The 19,466-nt window shown below is 44.5% G+C and overlaps 1 protein-coding gene across 1 annotated transcript in view; it reads right to left on the reverse strand.

Moving 5' to 3' along the window:
* The window catches only part of LOC119458943 (cyclin-dependent kinase-like 1), a 32,535-nt gene that overhangs the window by 11,205 nt on the left and 1,864 nt on the right, over positions 1–19,466 (reverse strand). Inside the window, exons 2-5 of the mRNA XM_037720799.2 lie at positions 19,374–19,458; positions 15,260–15,332; positions 13,408–13,498; positions 434–631 (exon numbers count right to left, since the gene is read on the reverse strand). Of these exons, the coding sequence (XP_037576727.1) occupies positions 434–631; positions 13,408–13,498; positions 15,260–15,332; positions 19,374–19,458 (447 nt within the window). The remainder of the gene's footprint in view (positions 1–433; positions 632–13,407; positions 13,499–15,259; positions 15,333–19,373; positions 19,459–19,466) is intronic.

Consider the following 19,466-nt stretch of genomic DNA (forward strand, 5'->3'; position numbering starts at 1 on the left):
AATTTGCTTTCATATGCATACTTTTGTGGACTCTGCTTATGTTGAGTGTTTGCTTTTAGGACTACTAGAACAATGGCACTCGTGTGTGCGCGTCCATTAGTGGTCATTCCACAAAGCATGTGACATTCTACTACTTACCTCTGGTGCGCATGTAACGCTTCTTCTGATTAGCTTTATTTTTATTTTGCTAACATTTGCATTTTTGCAACCTTAGTCCAAACATGTCCTTGTGGAGTTGGTGTACGCGTGTTGCATACAGAAAGGCGGTATTCTGTTTCTTTGCTGTATTTTGAGATAATCGGCCCTATTGCATTCTAACTTCCAGTCTGTCTGTGGTTATTAAACAGCAAACAAACAAAAAAGCCTACTTGGCTTGTACATATGACCACTTGTTTTAATGAACGCCCTTAAACTGGCATTATATCATCCTCACCCAGTGTCCTGCGAATGAGGTAGAGCTGGTCGACGTCCGACTTTCCGGGCCACAGCGCCTCGCCACGCATCAGCTCTGCGGCCACGCAGCCCACCGCCCAGACGTCGACGGGTGGGCCGTACTGCGTGTCGCCCACCAGCAGCTCGGGCGCCCGGTACCAGCGCGTGGCGACGTAGTCCGTGTAGTTCTCGCCGGGACCTTCAACGCACAAGTTTCCAAAGTTCCACGTCAGTTTCAGTATAAGACACTGTTAAACAGAGTGGCAGATTTATCAAGAAAATCCACGTCTTTTTCACGCTATGCCAGCATGCACGTATTCCACTTAGCCCATTTGTCAGTCCTCTAGAAGCATAAATATGCGCTACATGAGTCGAGCAAGTATTGATATTAACGGTTCTAAATAGGACATGCTTAGACTAAAGGAGCTTTGACACTGCCGTTCGTGGAGCGTAAGATAAATGGGCGCAGAAAAATATTACGCGATGCTACTGAACTTCCAAGGCTGGTGTGGTGAACCTTTCGGCACACGCAAGTCATCACGCAGGCAAATGGAGCCGAATCTCACAAAGTGCAGATTATCTACACAACTGTTTAGGCTACAATCATCACGCCATGAAAAACTTACGTACAGCCTTTGCCGGACCCTGTTTACAGCGGTTCAGATGAAGTGCAGTATTTATTTCTTGACACGCCGTGGCGGCGTAGGGGCTTTGGCATTGCGCTGCTCAGCCAGAGTGCGTATGATCAAATCCCCGGACGGGGTGACTGCATTTCCGTGGGGGCGAAATGATAAAACGCCCGTGTACCGTGTATTGGATGCACGTTAAACAACTCCAGCTGGCCGAAATTAATCTTGAGTCCCCTAATACGACGTACCTCATTATCATATTGTGCTTCTGGGACGGAAAACCCCAGAATTAAAAAAGAACATTATTGAGAGTGATCTACAATGCACACTGCTATCTAGTTGGAATAGACAAAGATATAATTGTGAAGTATTCAGCATTATCAACCTTTGCACAGAATGTGTGGAAATATTATTCCACTCGGTGCACTAATCCAGTTATGCCTTCGTAAAAAGTTATTTCGGGCGAAATTCGGCATCGGCTTTGTTAAACGTTACAGATTTTCAGAATAGTGGATGTGCTTCCTCCTGTCCTACGCTCCGCTAAGCATTCTGTGAAGTTCGGCAAGCTATTTCGAACTCTGCGAAGGTTTCTGTATAGCGTTATTGAAGCAACCGCGCAATACACGGTGTTGTTGCCCAGAGCAGATTTCGGGATTTTGTAGGTTCCTTCTCGTATGAATAACCATTTCTTCTGTTTGTTGATTAACATTTTCTTCATCAAGGTTTTAGTATTCCTTCTTTGTTACCCGCTTGTGTAAGTGCCAACAGCGCTACAGACAGGCAGCGAGGTAACGTAGAACAAATATAGATCATCTTCGATATATCCTATATGCGGAACACCTAACCAAGTATTTTCCCACTAAGGTTCGACATGCATTTCCTGAACGTTCGGGCGAAGATCCTGGCCCATACGCGAGCTGTGGCTCAGGTGCTCATTTGCTTTTCTTGCTTTTATATCTCGCTCGTTTTTTTGTCGTCTTTCATTGAAGTGTGATTTGGTCTCTATTATGAATCCCTCTTTAGTCGTTATTTAGCCCTGTGTCCTGCGTTTTTCTGCTCTTCCTTTCTTCTGTGTGTGTCGTACAGCTTACTATAAACATCATTATCCTTAGTTTCCTTGCCGCGTATACATATAATAGGTATGAAAATCACTCTGACAGTAGTATATCTTGTGACTGTTGCAGGTTCACTCAGTCTGTAACACATAAGGAAAGAGTGGTCGGAAGATATCTATGCTTGTGCATGTAGCCCGCACGGAATACGCTGCTACATGTCTCTGCAGCAAAAAATGGTTCCCCGTTCGCAAATACACCCTTGTGTGTTATTTATATGTTTGCACACAACAGTCGAAAGAAGTTTATCTTAGCGCGCTTACACGTCATTACTCGTAATGTTGCCCATAAGCGCCTACCTAGACTGGGTTTAATCCCCTCGATAGGCGGTGTCCAAAGCATGGCGGCCATGACTTGTTTCCTGCTACCGCCTATTGCTTCCGGCGCTTGCATATTTGTGACAGGTGTAAAGCACAAACATTTATTGTAAGCCATTTTATTGAGAGCGTATGGCTTCATTTTTAACACTGCTAAACCATCGTTACGAAAACATCATGAGCCATTCCACTCTGAAGGTGGATGACCAGTGAAGCTGTCTTTTGCACAAGCCGGCGAGCACACGACTTGCGTCGTCTTTCCTCTCGGGAGCGACCTTCATCGGTGTTTGCGGCCCGCCGCCGTCGATTGCATTGTCGCATCCGTTCTCGCCGTCGCTATTCATAGGCGCGCTGCTCCTCGGGAGTGTGCACTATACTCGGCCTGCCCATCACGGCGAGAGAAGTGAAATTTAAAATGGAGAACGGCAGCTTTTCTTGCCGGCATCGCACGACGGAGCCGCCGCCCCTGGAGTGCGGAAGGAAACTAGGCACGAACGACCTTGGAACGACGAAAAGAGAGGGCGGTGTGAACGTAGACATGGCCGAGGTGGGCCACATAGCCGTACATCTTTGAGGAACGTTTATTATCTACCAGAGAGTCTACTAATCTTGAAAATGGTGCCTCTATCGGTAACTAATCCACTCAAAATGCATATCAAAGTGACGAGACGCATAAACTTTTGCATAGAATGAAGCGAGTTTGCATCAAATACGGGAGCGGAGTTTTCGCACGCGAAGATCTGTTGACGGACAGGAAAAATACATACAACCCTAGCCATAGAAAGCCTGGCAATAGAAATTTTAACCCGACACCATGAGCTTCTTCCTGCGTTAGCAAGAAGTTGGGCCCAATGCGCAAACCCAGCGTGTTTTAGTATTTCGCGCAACCGTTCACAGCACCTCCTGTCAGGCAGATAGGGGCCACTTGGCATTATGAAATTTTCATTGTTGTTACGAAGGCGATTATCAAAACGCCACAGTGGTTTCCACAGCGGTTTTCGTGTGGTGGAGGCTACGTGTGGCAGCGCCGTCTGTATCGACGAGTTCCGGGTACCCTTGTACACAGTGGAGCATAGTAGTGCCGGCGCAGCGTACAGGAGCATGCATCGGTACCCGAGCGCCACCTACAGGGCGCTGCGAGTTCCGCTCGCGTGACGTCAGGGCCGGAACTCGTGTCTGTCATCTGCTACACTTCAGGTGGAGTTTGTTAAACCCCTGCAGTATTTCCATTTGTTCTCTCGTTCCTTATGCTAGTAAGCTTATGTCGATCATTTCGAACATATTTATTCATTATTTTTGTTCGTAAACTTATGCGCGGTTCTGCACTCCGGAGCTAGAGCTCAGGTGAATAAAAAGAGAATAAACGCGAAAAAATGGAACATTTCGATTAAGAGGCCAGAATATTACTTGCGAAGATAGAACAAATATGTAAGAAGGTTGCGTGCCCGTATAACTTCCACGACATTTACTTTGGTTTTAACTCACTAAAACTACATTTGTGCACAGAAACGTTCGGTAGAAGCACAAGGACAAAACTAACACCACAATCGAGATTCTGCCGGTGCCGATTGCTTTTCGAACTGTTTCCGAAGATTATGCTGTCCAGGGCCGGTTTGAAGCGGCAGTAATTTGAAGTGAATAATTGAGGCTTTCAGCTGTTTGCAGCACACGAAAAGGCATGCACCGGTGTTTACTCCCTTTTCAGTGCTACCCGTCATATTCAGTTGAGCGATTTACAGGTTCTTGATGCTTGACAAGATGTTATGACGAGCCTGTTTCGCGAAACTGACAAAGCTTCTCGCGCAATTTTTTGGGCCAGATATGAATGCGAGACTATAGCTGCAAGCAGCAAAAAGACTAAGGCCTCCTTTACACACTTGAAAATTTAATCACTGATTGATGAAGGCCAAAATCAAGTGAATTCAAAGAAGACCTATGGTGTCTTCTGTATGCGATGGGTATATGACCCAGTGGTTTATGGACTAACGAAGCAAATTCATTGTGAAACCACGGAGGTTCGGGTCATCGTGCGGCATAAGGTACTTTCTTCTGCATTAGTTTTCCTCTCCAAGGCAGCATACGCTGCACCCCACTTCCTCAAGGATTCTCTAGGCACTCCATTTGATGTTGCAAAGGAGTGCTTCATGGTTTGAATTCGAAATTGTAGTGAACCCATAGGTTTCACGAGTGATACGTGCCTCGCCATAACGACAATCTGTTGGTTCCGTCTCCGGAGGGGTGTGTCATATTGCGAAATGAAGGCTTCTGAAGGCTCTGTGAAACGTTCCATCGCTTTCAATTGCTTGTATCTCGTTGTTTTGTTTCGGGTGTTTGCGGTTCAGGTATGCGTGAAGTGCACCAAATATGACGCCGCAGCAGTCTTTATATCTATGAACATGCTATTTCAGACTACCTGTTCCGGAGAAAATTAAAGTAATAGCAAATTCATTCATAGAAAGTGCACGGCTATCTCTTTTTTTTACGTATTACCACAGTGTCTGCATTCCTTTTATAGAACTCATCAGAACAAAAAAAAAGTACGATGAAAGCTTCGCAGGCAGTATCCAAGTTAATTACGGATTTATAATGTTGACACCAAATACCAAGATTGCTGTTCCGTGTGAAATGTAGTCTCTAACATGACTAATTCATAAATAATTCTTTATATTTTGAGCGAGATATCATACGGAATTTTACATGCGCAATTCGCAGGCATTCCTTCCACACACAAAAAAATTAGGGACAGACATGGTGCCATAATTACTTGATTAGCGCAAAAACAACGAACACGTGAAAGACGACAGGACAAGGCGCTACTCCCAACTGACATTGTTTTATTGCATCCCTCCTTTATATAGAGCAGAAATAAGAAGAACATGCGCAGTGAGCACCATGCGCGGCAACCACCACAACATCTGATCGCCAGAGTGCACTCATGACACATAATCCAAAAAACCATATTCAGCGCTGTACAAGCTTAAGGAAGGCACACCAATGCACTGCGAACCCAGTGACTGTATGAAAAAAGCTTCTGACAATTCTCGGGCAGTGGTGTCACGGCTCTTTTTCAAAATCGTAGTGTCATGAAACATAGCTTTGCACTTGCATATTTTGCAATATTGAGCTAAATGGGAACCTGTGCCTGTCGGTATAGATCGTTCGTGTTCTCTAAGGCGCTCGTTAACACAGCGGCCTGACTGCCCTACGTACACTTTGGCACATGACAACGGAATCTTATATACTACACCGACGCTACAATCTACAATCTTCGCGTGGTTCTTTTCACAATCTGGTTTCTTACTTGTTTTTGAAATACGGCTGCACAACATTGACAGTTTCTGAGGAGCAGAAAACACTACTGGGATATTGTGTCTATAGTGACGACATTCTTTAGATTGTGAGCCACTCTATGGCAATACGGCACAACTTCAGGCCTCTTCTTTTGAGTAAACAGTTACTTTTGTGACGATTCTCTTTCAGTCTCTGAAGCAATACCTGAGACCGAGGTCAGCATCACACTTGGATAACCCGCCGCCTTCAGCCTATTTAACTGTGCAATGAAACTCTGGTTCACAGTGTGATGACACGATTTCTTTAACGAAGATTCTAGACACATCATGCCGCGCATGGTGCTCACTGCGCATGTTCTTCTTGTTTCTGCTCTATATAAAGGAGGGGTGCAATAAAATGATGTCAGTTGAGAATAGCGCCTTGTCCTGTCGTCTTTCACGTGTCCGTTGTTTTTGCGCTAATCAAGTAATTATGGAATCGCACCAACCAGCCCACCAGCGCATTGTGCTGAACTATCTTCCTTCTACTGTGGGCCCTGATTTTTCTGTGTCTGTGTAACCTCCTGAACCTGCTGTTCTGGTCAGTCACATAGCGTTTGCTGTGTGCCGTGCAAGGATGGTTTCCTTCTGCATGAAGAATGGACACGTCCCTCAAGAAGTGGCTGTTCTCTTCGGGAGCGTCAAGCGTTCCGTTGGTCACGTGCGGCGAATGTGTCGGATTCTCCGTTCTGAAATTTGGCGGCAGGTACGTCTTCGAATGCAAGAGGAGAGATGTTAGTAGAATTCGCGGAAAGGAATAGGCTCCGAATAATGAATACCTTCTTCAGGAAGCGCAGCAACAGGAAGTGGACCTGGAAAAGCCCTAATGGAGAAACAAGGAATGAAATAGATTTCATACTCTCTGCCGATCCAAGCATAGTGCAGGATGTAGAAGTGTTAGGTAAGGTTAAGTGCAGTGACCATAGGTTAGTGAGGTCTAGGATTTCTCTCAATTTGAAGAGAGAGAGAGTGAAATTAGTCAAGAGGAAACAGGCCAACCTAGAGGCAGTAAGGGTAAAAGCAGACCAATTCAGGCTGGTGCTCGCAAACAAATATGCAGCTTTAGAACAGGAAGATGAAGATAATATAGAGATAATGAACGAAACCGCAACTAGGCTGATCTCAGAAGCAGCAATTGAAGTGGGAGGTAAGGCACCAAAGAAACCTGTAGGGAAGCTCTCCCAAGAAACAAAGGACCTAATAAAGAAACGACCAAACATGAAAGTGTCCAACTCAAGAGATCAGATAGAATTCGCTGAACTGTCAAAACTGATCAACAAGAAGAAAGTAAGGGATATTCGAAATTATAACGTGGGAAAAATTGAGGAAGCCGTAAAATATGGACGCAGCATGAAATCAGTAAGAAGAAAACTAGGCATAGGACAAGGCAAGATGTATGCACTGAAAGATAAGCATGGTAATATCATCAGCAATTTCGATGACATAGTAAAAGCAGCAGAAGAATTCTATACTGACCTGTACAGTAGCCAAAACAGCCAAGCTTCTTCCTTTCGAAATAGTGATGAACCGGATACAGAAGCTCCCTCTATAACTAGCGATGAAGTTAGAAGGGCCTTGAAAGACATGACCAGGGGAAAAGCGCCTGGAGAAGATGGAATAACAGTAGATTTAATCAAAGATGGAGGAGATATCATGCTTGAAAAGCTTGCGGCCCTTTATACGAAATGCCTCACAACTTCAAGTGTACCCGAGAGCTGGAAGAACGCCAACATTATACTTATCCATAAGAAGGGAGACGTTAAAGAATTGAAGAATTACAGACCCATTAGCTTGCTTTCAGTATTGTATAAAATATTCACGAAGATAATTTCCAATAGAATCAGGACAACACTTGACTTCAGTCAACCAAGAGAACAGGCTGGCTTCAGGAAGGGATATTCTACGATGGACCATATCCATGCCATCAATCAGGTAATCGAGAAATCTGCGCAGTACAATCAACCTCTCTATATGGCTTTCATAGATTATGAAAAGGCATTCGATTCAGTAGAGATATCAGCAGTCATAGAGGCATTGCGTAATCAAGGAGTGGAGGAGGCATACGTGAATATCTTGGCAAATATCTACAAGGATTCCACAGCTACCTTGGTTCTCCACAAGAAAAGTAGAAAGATACCTATCAAGAAAGGGGTCAGGCAAGGAGACACAATCTCTCCAATGCTATTCACTGCATGCTTAGAAGAAGTATTCAAGCTCTTAGACTGGGAAGAATTAGGAGTGAGGATCGATGGCGAATATCTCAGCAACCTTCGGTTTGCAGATGACATTGTTCTATTGAGCAACAATGGAGAGGAATTACAACAAATGATTGAGGACCTTCATCGAGAAAGTGCAAGAATTGGGTTGAAGATGAATATGCAGAAGACAAAGATAATGTTCAATAGCCTGGCAAGCGAACAAGAATTCAGGATCGCCAGTCAGCCTCTAGAATCTGTAAAGGAATATGTTTATCTAGTTCAATTACTCACAGGGGACCCTGATCATGAGAAAGAAATTTACAGAAGAATAAAATTAGGTTGGAGTGCATACGGCAGGCATTGCCAAATCCTGACTGGGAGCTTACCACTGTCGTTGAAAAGAAAAGTGTACAATCATTGCATTCTACCGGTGCTAACATACGGGGCAGAAACTTGGAGGTTAACGAAGAAGCTCGAGAACAAGTTAAGGACCGCACAAAGAGCAATGGAACGAAAAATCTTAGGAGTAACGTTAAGAGACAGGAAGAGAGCGGTGTGGATCAGAGAACAAACGGGGGTAGACGATATTCTAGTTGACATTAAGCGGAAGAAATGGAGCTGGGCAGGCCATGTAATGCGTAGGATGGATAACCGGTGGACCATTAGGGTTACAGAATGGATACCAAGAGAAGGGAAGCGCAGTCGAGGACGGCAGAAAGTCAGGTGGGATGATGAGGTTAGGAAATTCGCAGGCGCAAGTTGGAATACGCTAGCGCAAGACAGGGGTAATTGGAGATCGCAGGGAGAGGCCTTCGTCCTGCAGTGGACATCAATATAGGCTGATGATGATGATGATGATGATGATGACGTCTTCTGTACGACTGGTTGAAGGCCGCCTGCTACTCGCGGGACGCCTCTGTTGTGGCCGAGAGGAAGTTTCGTTCCTACAGACGTCTGTCAGCTCAGACTACAGAATTCTGGTGGACACGGCTTTTGCTAGTCCTCCGGTCCAGACCCCCACACAGAAAGGAAAAAACACAACCTATCACCATTGGATTTCAAGTACTCGGTGACGTCAGGCTTCCTGATGAAGTTGCAGAATTGTTAAAAAATGGGCCGAAGTTTAGCACGGAACCAAGAATTCCTGCACATGATCTGCTGGCCTTGAACAGGCGCATCGCAAGGAAAGCAGAACTAGAAGACCAAGAACGGTGCCTCCTGGATGGAGTGGATTGCCTTCGTAGGACCGTCACCAAGAACGCGCCACCTTCGACAGCTGTGATCAAGAGAGTAGTATCTTTGTTTAGAGACAAGGAACTTCGGTTGTTACTGAGTGACAAGGAGGGCGGGTTCGTAATAGCTCCGGCTGTTGTCTTTGACAAACAAGCCATCCAGGCTGTCGACAAGAACTTCATTCTGGCAAACGAGAAAGCTCAGAAGGTAAAACGCAAAGCCATTTCTTTGTTGGAAAATATTGGCCCAACCAAGATTGCAAAAGATGTTAAACAATGCAAGGTGCTTGCTCTGGAAGTTTTTTTCACTGCAAAAACGCACAAACCGGATGTGCCATTCCGTACAATATTCAGTGAAAAAAACTGTTGGCAGGTTTTGGTTAGCCACTTTTTGCAAAAACAGTTGAAGCTTTTAAAAATTGATGATCCTTATGGCATAAAGAATTCTTCAGATGTTGTTTCCTTTCTGGAGGACAACCAATCAGAAGCCGACTTTTTTTCTGTGGACGTTGAAGATCTTTATAACTCAATACTGCATGATGAGCTATTTCGTAGTGTGACGACCTGCATCGAGGAAAGTGGCGAGGTAGTTTTTCGCGATGGAACCGGGTTGTCCTCGGAAAGTTTTTTGTCCCTTCTCGACTTTTATCTAAGTGCAACTTTTATCTGGTTCGAAGATAAGCTATATATCCAAAGAAATTGTGCTTGTATTGGTTCATGTGTGGCACCTGCTCTGTGTAATATTTTTTTATCGTTTGTTGACCGCGCTCTTAAGAGTGCTTTAGACAATGACTTGGTTCAAATTTTTAGATATGTTGACGATTTTCTTGTTGTGATAAAACAGACTAACAACGAGTGCTCCGTTACGGTAGCCGATATTTTAACTCTGTTCTCTGACAATGGCAAAGGTCTGACTTTCACACATGAGGTATCTAGGGACGGTAAACTCCAGTTTTTAGATTTGCAGCTATCCTTACAAACAGATCACGCATGTTCGATGTACTCGACACGTGCACGTAAGGAACTTTTACCTTATGCGTCTGCGCACTCAAAGATTGTCAAACGCGCCATTGCTTTGATCTGTCTAGAGTCTTCGTTAAAGGAATCGTTCCATCACACTGTGAACCAGTTTCATTGCACAGTTAAATAGGCTGAAGGCGGCGGATTACCCAAGTGTGATGCTGACCTCGGTCTCTGAGGTATTGCTTCAGAGACTGAAAGGGAAGCGTCACAAAAGTAACTGTCTTACTCAAAAGAAGAGGCCTGACGTTGTGCCATATTGTCATAGAGTGGCTCACAATCTAAAGAATGTCGCCACTAGACACAGTATCCCAGTAGTGTATTCTGCTCCTCAGAAATTGTCAATGTTGTGCAGCCGTATTTCAAAAACAAGTAAGAAACCAGATTGTGAAAAGAACCACGCGAAGATTGTAGATTGTAGCGTCGGTGTAGTATATAAGATTCCGTTGTCATGTGCCAAAGTGTACGTAGGGCAGTCAGGCCGCTGTGTTAACGAGCGCCTTAGAGAACACCAGCGATCTATACCGACAGGCACAGGTTCCCATTTAGCTCAACATTGCAAAATATGCAAGTGCAAAGCTATGTTTCATGACACTACGATTTTGAAAAAGAGCCGTGACACCATCGCCCGAGAATTGTCAGAAGCTTTTTTCATACAGTCACTGGGTTCGCAGTGCATTAGTGTGCCTTCCTTAAGCTTGTACAGCGCTGAATATGGTTTTTTTTGTATTATGTGTCATGAGTGCGCTCTGGCGATCAGATGTTGTGGTGGTTGCCGCGCATGGTGCTCACTGCGCATGTTCTTCTTGTTTCTGCTCTATATAAAGGAGGGATTCAATAAAATGATGTGAGTTGAGAGTAGCGCCTTGTCCTGTCGTCTTTCACGTGTCCGTTGTTTTTGCGCTAATCAAGTAATTATGGAATCGCACCAACTAGCCCGCCAACGCATTGTGTTGAACAGACATGGTGCACCAGACCACTTCAACTCTACATGGCTTGCGATATCTAATCCGCAGATTTCCAGGAGTCATGCTGCTTTGAAAACTCTAACTGCAACTTAAGCATAGCAGCAGAAAGGAGTGGAAACATTCTTCATGAACTTGGGCCGACGTCCAATACTCCGACCACGCACGAAACGAACGAGCGCGCGCCGCAGCCGAGCGAACTTGGCCGAGGGTCGTTGTTGCCGTGACGTCACTCACGAAAGGGCGCCATTATATCTTGTCGTCGCTAATAGGACAGAACGACTAAGCTCATTTTAGTGAAGCGTTTGAAAACACTCGAACATTGCAAAATAATTGCGCGCAATATTTTGAAATATTTGCCAATTCATGGGTATATTTCGGGCAATGATAAAGTAGTCCAGTAGGACTTTGGGGTGCGAGAACTCCGTTAACACCTTCGCTCTGTTTGATTCATGCGTTGCTACATCTGAGGAGGTTTTTCACAGTATATACCGTTATCATAAATCGAAACGCGAGCAGAAAATCACCAATCAAAATGAGGGGTAATCAAAAGCGTAATAACATGAAAGTGCAGCGTGTAATGGCTCTGCAGCCAGTTTCTATTCATAAGTAGTCACAACTGTATGTTTTGCTACCTGAATTAAGTAATATTGACATTGTTAGCGATTGAATTTGAGTTGATAAAACGTGAAGAGTATTTTATATACTTTGGCCTATAGTTTTTACGGAAGTTTTTATAGGACCTTATTTACATACAGTTAAAAAATATTGTGAAAAAATCACAGTATGGCAACTTCTTTAACACATTTTCGGTTCTATTCGGCTTTCTGTTACCTTGCCTTTGTTTTAGTTCACTAAAATAGGCTATTTATTGCTTTTTTCCCGTAATTTTACTCAAACATTTTGTTCAAGAGTTTATCTGTAAAGGAAGTAACTTTTACTCCCCTGATAGCCGCGGCTTTCATGTAGTACGCAATGGTGAAATGCTTGGATGCGGTTGTCAAAGATCATACAATAACAGATAAGCACGCTGCGTAGAACATGAGGAACATTCTATATGTTCTACACAACAGTGCTTATCTGTTTATGTTTGATCTGTTAAAACCGCAACCAAACATATGACTCGTTCGTACTACTTTATGGCTGCAGTTATGAGGGGAGTTAAAGTTACTTCCTTTTTAGAGATAAACTCTCTAACAATTAAGTGACGACCACCATCACGTTTCTGCCATGGCAGACGCCGCGGCCGCCCGTACCCCCGCTGGTATATTGGAAGCCACACTTTACTTAGCACAGAATGGTATTTGGAAGCTCAAAAAAAATACGCGGACACGAGAAGAAATGAAGACGAAGACAAGCGCTAAATATCAACAATTTGTTGTTAATATTTAGCGCTTGTCTTCGTTCCTTCTCGTGTCCGTGTTTCCTTGCGCTTCCAAATACCATTCCATGATGACAGACCAACAAACCCAAATCTCCACCCACGTCGATTTCTTTACTTAGCGTAATATTCACCTTAAGGAAACTGTCAATATTCTAAACAAGCTAGGTTACACAATCCAAGCATCGTTGCAAGTGTTATAATTAAGTGCTGGCTGCTGGCTACTGGATGCTGCTGTCTTTATCGATTATACAACTTTGGCCATTGGTATTTTGCCACTGGGTAACTTCCCGAATCGACCACTTCGGTCACTGGTTATGGGAATATTCTTGGTCAATCCCCCATAATGAGTATGAAAATGTCGGCTACACCGAAGTAAAGAAGTCACCAACAGAAGAATTCGAGTGAGCAGAAAGAAGTTAAATGAATAAAATGGCACCAGAGCCTGCATTGAGCGAGAAGCTTTCACCTATGAAAAAAAGGAGGAGAATTGAAGGCTTTTCAGTAAAGCTGTTTTAAGGCAACAACATCAACGAAAGCATCACTTCATCATAACCCATTCTCAGATATGCGTGGGATTCGTCAATTTTTTTCTCTCTGGTTCATTCATTCATAAAAGGTGGCCGGTCGCGTTTTACGAGATGATGCGACAGCTGCATTACTCCCGAAGTGACCATCTGAAGACTGCTTGAGGCCACCATGATCAGTAACACAGCGTACCCGTAAGTCACATGGCCACACTGTAGGCAGTTGTTGGTAGCAAGCGTGCGTAAGTTGTATTTCGGTACTCACTGAGTGTCCTAGCAAAGCCAAAGTCACAAAGCTTGACAACGCCATCCTTGGTGAGCAAGATGTTCTCCGGCTTGACGTCCCTGTGAATGCACTGCGGAGAAAACGTGACCACAGGACAGGAAAAGTGTCACAGCTTCCATCAGGAGCAATCATGTATCAAAAATACTCGATGAATTCAATGGCACGACGGGTTGACGCTTTCACCCCAGTTTTACGTATCATTGTCTCGTTGGCCAATGATTACCGTTGAATGGCTTCACACTACCAAGTATTAATGCAGTTTCGGCGAAACTCAGTCGGCATCGTTAGCCATTGTAAGACATGTAGCGAACGTTGCACGATACAGGGAAGCGAATTCTGAATTATTAAGGATTTTCCGAATTATTTTCTACGTTTTGTAAGGAATAGATATAGTGGCACATAAATATGATATATATTACTAAAAATCTTTCACAAAACGCACGTGCAGGTCTGGTTTTCTTCAAGGAGAGTGTTTTAATTCTTCAGAATATTATTAAAACGAGTGCATTGTATAACGCGGGAGCAAATATTTGTAAGAGCGAACAACATATATCCTTTACTTCCAACTGTGCGGTTACTGCGAAATAAGCGCGTGTTGTAATTTATTGCATATATCGGAGCTGTAGTGCATCGCTTTTTGTCCAATCTTAGGTTGCGCAATATTATTCCCCAATATGCAAACAAGCCCAAAAACTGCCACGGAGATACGGCAGAACGTAAGGTCTTTGCACCACTTGTAGCTTTCGTTCAAATTGTTTTATCAAATACCTTTTTTATTGCGATAGCAATTATATGGACACTCAAAAGCAGATTTCTGCCGTCGGCGTCGCCGTCGCCGTCGCCGTCGCCGTCGCCGTGAGGTTCCGTATGACGTCATTTGGAGATGAAATCGTCGCCGCGCGCCGAACGCTGTATGTGCGAGTGAAAGGGCGCGAGGGGCGCGTCTTTCACGGGGAGTGAACGCACGGCGGAGAACAAACGCGCGTTCTGCGCCGTGCTCGCTTAAGGGCTGCAGAATTAGGCGTCTCGTTTCTCCTTTACAATCACCATATATGTAGAGCAAACGCGCCTTCTTCAGACGCGCGAGAGGCCGTGGGGGAGGGGGAAGGAAGGGACGCGACGTTTAGCTGCGGCACCAAGTGCCTATTTATATGAGAGGCTCCAGCAACAGTCACCAACGCCGCACGCATTTAGAGCTAACGCGGGCAAAACGCCGATGGCGTCGACAACAGTTCTGCGTGTTGTTGCTACCAAAGCCGCTCACCTTACTTCGTATGAGATTGCTGTGTTGCTATCGCATTCATTGCTTCGCCCTTAGGGCGAAACTGTGACATTTTTTTTCCTCCTTCTTCTGATGCGTCATTAAACAAAGATCTCTTATGGTTGCTTAGTTGTTATCGCATGCCCGACGAATGTTACAGAAAAGGTATATTTTCTGTCTATAGTAAACTGCCTTCACGTTGAATATTAACGTTACTACAGCACTAAACATCATGTATAAGCAGCACGGTATACTCTGCATTTTTCTTTCACTTTCTACAAAGAATAATCGGTGGTATACACATCTGCCATTATTCATGTAAACTGGGTTGCTACCAGTAATAGGAGCGAAGTTTAGTTCATCAATTTTCTGTATATCGGCACTGCGGTGCAATTTCGCTGCCCCTGGGGCTCTGGTATTGCAAGGGGCATTGATCACGATTTGGGCATCTACATTCTCGCAAGCATGATGCTAGCCCCCCCCCCCCCCCCCCGCCCGCCCGTGTTTGATGAGAGCACTTAATTCAAAGTGCCTTCAGTGATTCCGAAGAAGGTACACGGCGGCGCTTACGTTATGCAAGTGGCAGAAGTTGATGGCTTGTAGTGTCTGGAACACCATCCTCTTCGTGAGCGCGTCTGGAACGCTGCAGAAAGTATTTATTCAAAAGCATGTCACTGAATGTTCAAAGAAAATTCTTCTATATGCGCAAAAACATTCGGTATAATCCTTTAGACAAACGCACGAAAGCATTATTAGGACTCCTAGTCGGGCTAGATAGATTTGATTCATAGAGTCGAACGCGAAAATATGCGCATAGATGGAGTGCAGACATCAAAACACGAAAAAAAAAAAGAAGTGGTGAGACAGCGCTCGTTTCGTGTCGTATTTTTCTCTGTCGTTCGTTAGTGCGCTCATTTGTTTTCTACGACAAAAAATTGCTCATATCTGTGATAACAGAAGTAAAAGAAGCACTCGAAGTCACGGAACTTGAATGACCCAAGCGCGCATTAAGTGTGGCCAATCCCTTAATTAAGGTAATCATGGCCGACGTGCAATGTCATCCGCCTTGTCTAAATCAAATCAAATTCTGCTGTTTTACGCGCCAAAGCCAGGATATGATCATTAGGCACACCGCAGTCCGGGCCTGCGGAATAATTTCGACTACCTGGCATTGCATAACGCGCACCTAAATGTAAGCCTACAAGCCTTTTTTTCCTACCGGCCCCATCGAAATGCAGCAGCCGCGGCAGGGTTCGAACCCGCGACCTGAATCATCGAACCGAGCAGCAATACGCCATAGCAACTGTCACTGCAGCGGGTATCGTCCCACACATCGAGTACGTTTCCGCGACGCACGGTCACCTAACACCGCGCTCAGCTACCAATCTCCCTACACCCACTTTGCATGAGCTACTTGATGTCAAGCACGCAGTCAGTATGCCATAAAATCACCTAATAATCGTCTCCCACCATGTTTTTAACTCTACGACTTGGCTTCTTGATGCATTCACACAGGTTTCGCTAGCGTCGGCAGCAATGCTGAATTAAGTTTCAATAGACCTTACACGAATAATAAGTTATCTAGGAAGTAAAGAGTCATTGGCGAAGGTTACGGCAAAAAGTCAAAGCGAATTTTCACGATGGTCGTCCACGAGGGGTGACGGGAAGAATTGAAATCTGGGGCCGAAATGACGTAACGATTTCATTCCAATGAAACTTCTTTTCGCGCTTCCTAAGCGGCCCGAGCGGCGCTCTGCCCACCTTATCAATCTGATCGGTACGTCGCGAACGGTGAGTGATAAAAGCAGGAATAGAATCGACCGGAAGGAATCCTTAAATTATACTGGTTGTGGATGCCAACTCACAAGCGACGCAATAGTCGACATGAGAAAAAATTCAGCGCTTGTGTAGGTAAAATCCAGCGCTAATGCAGCTCCACTAACGTGAAACTTGTGGAAGTGCGAAGCAATGACGTGCCGGTGCTGGAGTAGTTCTTGGGGTGGTGGCGCCCTCTCTTGCGCTGCGCTGGTAACATTCTGGCGTTTCGGAACCGATTCTAACGAGTTTGTGCTAATTATTGCGCTTAATGATTTATTATTCCTCTCTTTTAAATTATTATGAATCATGTTGGCTTATTTTGAACTGGTTTTGATTAATTCTGCACTTGTTTTGACCTTGTTTTGAGCACTTGATTTTATTTATTTTATTTATTAGTATACCCTCAAAACCAAGAGGGTGTTACAGAGATGGTGAGTACAATGTAAATACAAAACAAAACAATAAAAGGAATTCAAAGGAAAAAAAACAACTACATTAGTTTGCAGCTACACCACTAAGTGTTCAGCAACTGCAGATTTGAACAACGCTTGACCCTCAGAGTCAGTGGCAGCGATGGAGGGGGGAAGGTTTGTTCAGAATGATCACGCGACAGACGCTGACAGGTCGGGCCCCTAAAGCGCTTCGCACTTAAAATGTGTAGGCTCCGATCGGTTTGTAGAGAGACGTAGAAAGCCCTTTGTCATCTAGCCTGACTGTTTTTTTTTTTTTTTTCCTGTAACTGATGTAACAACTGGCCCGGATTTCGACTATCCTGCGGTAAACCAGTTGATCTGGAGGAGGCCTAGACAAGCACACATAAGCTAGCATCGAATTAGTGCAGGGAAGGGGAGACGCATGTTTGCAGTTTGTAGCCGAAGCTCTCAGATTCGCAGAAATGTACTCTACCAAATTGTGGTGCCAGGATTAGTATAAACTAAAGACCGGATTCTCTCCCTTGATTACAAAACACCATTTGCGTCCAGCCGATCCCTGCAACAACATTGGTATTAGAGGGTTGATCGGACGGTTGCCGAAGCGTGACACGGAATAGCACTGAAATAGAATCGGTACAATATAGCGCCCTTGAGAGCTAAACAATTTTCCTTTGATGTCCGTAATATGTGGGCTGTATTCGAGTTGCGCAAAGCGTCGGCTTCCTCGGCTACACTATTGCGCCTCCTAAATGCATGCACAGACTTACGCACATTCAGAGTCTGCGTGGCACTGAAATCCATGAAATAATATTGAAGCATGAATGTCGCGCGCTGTACCTCACTGGTTAGCGAGTACCGCTCCCAACTACTTCGTGCAACGACAGGTGCTTACTTCTTTCATTTGCATTTCATAGTGCCAAGTTCACAGGAAAGAACATTTTGCCTGCAGCTGCCCCTGCATACCCGATTTTCTTGATTAGAAAGCTCTCGTGATTACGCGATGGACATTACAGGTACAAAAAATGAGGACCAAGTGCACGTTAGTCACAGGCACCGAAAAAAAATTATTTCACCAAATTTTTCGGGCGAGTACACCAGTCACAGTACTGTTCTCAATCAACGAAAGTTCTTGTTTTACTTCTTCCCTTCATTAGGTACGCATTCATGAAGAGTTTGCTCGGCGTGGCCTAATATTCACAGTGCTAAAGCTATTTAACTAGTACTCTAAGACTGTAATACAAGTCAAGGAGTCCTTCGTGAGCCCTTGGAGCCGTCATGTAATTATTATGGAGCTCATCTCTTGTGGATGCTGGATATCATTTCTGTCTTCTTGTCTAGGACGTAAAGGACGTACACGAGAAATACATCAGGTGCTGTTTTCGCTAAAAATAGTCGGCAAAGGCCTTATGAACCCACCCATCAGTTGACCCGCTTTATTGCAAGTGTTGCAAATGTTTTCTGTATGCCTCTGAGGCATTGGGGAAAGCCCGTTGAGCGTAATGAGAGTTATTTTAGCTTCCATAAGTCATCTCTAGTGCCCGGAATAATAAAAGCTAAAGCAAAGAATGCATATGTGAGCACACTTCTTTGATACGTCCCTACACGGTCACTTTGTTGGCTCAAGACTCCATAGCTGCCTACAGCTATGGAGTCTTGCTCAGTCAGAGAACTACAAAACGAAGACGGCTAATAAAAACGAAGGGAGAAGCACCCATTCAGTGTGCAGTATGCGAAGAAAAAAGGTTCTGCTGGCCACACAACTCGCACCGAAGGGCACTGGCAGTGCTAGGTATGCAAGTTGTGAAGGCTCTGTTCGAATTCAGTGCACAAGCTGTAGCGAATGTGCGCATGAAGCCTGCTTGGGGGCCCGCATGGACTACTACAAGTGCCTCATTTTAAAGCATTAAATGCTGGTATTCTTTTGTGTTGTCTCGTTTTGTCCACTCTACCTGCTCGATTTTGCTCCAGGGTCGTGGCAAAATGAGTTATATCTCACTCTTTAAAATTTTTAGTTTAATACTTATACTAATTGCAGCGCCATAATTTTTTCCGAAAAAGGCAAGAAACCACGGGAGATTATGATTGCATTGCTTTCACAATTATCGATCTAAACAAGAACGCAGCATCAATTTGCAAATTTCTGTATTATTTTGGCCCGCCGTGTTATAGTTTTGCGGAACATACCGTAACAACGCGTTATGCCCATGCAGGTTTCATGCAGCCCGATACTCTGTAGTGACGTTGGTGGGTATTTGTTGTTGTCATTAATTTGTTGTTGATGTTGTCGCCGCCGTTGTTTTGTTGTTATTTTCATTATGTGGACCAGGAGGTGACCTAACAACGGCACGACGTTGTAACAAAGAAGCCGCACAAACGGCTGGACAAAGCTAATTTCGCGCTTTCAGCTGCTTTCCCGGTAAGTGAAAACTCACCCTTTTGGATGTTTGTCCAGGAAGTCTAGCACGGTGTGATCGCAGTATTCGAACACCAAGTGAAGTTTTCGTTTCCGCCGGAAACCTCGATCA

This window comes from Dermacentor silvarum, chromosome 7 (genome assembly GCF_013339745.2).
Source record: "Dermacentor silvarum isolate Dsil-2018 chromosome 7, BIME_Dsil_1.4, whole genome shotgun sequence".
In the NCBI taxonomy this organism is placed as follows: domain Eukaryota; kingdom Metazoa; phylum Arthropoda; class Arachnida; order Ixodida; family Ixodidae; genus Dermacentor; species Dermacentor silvarum.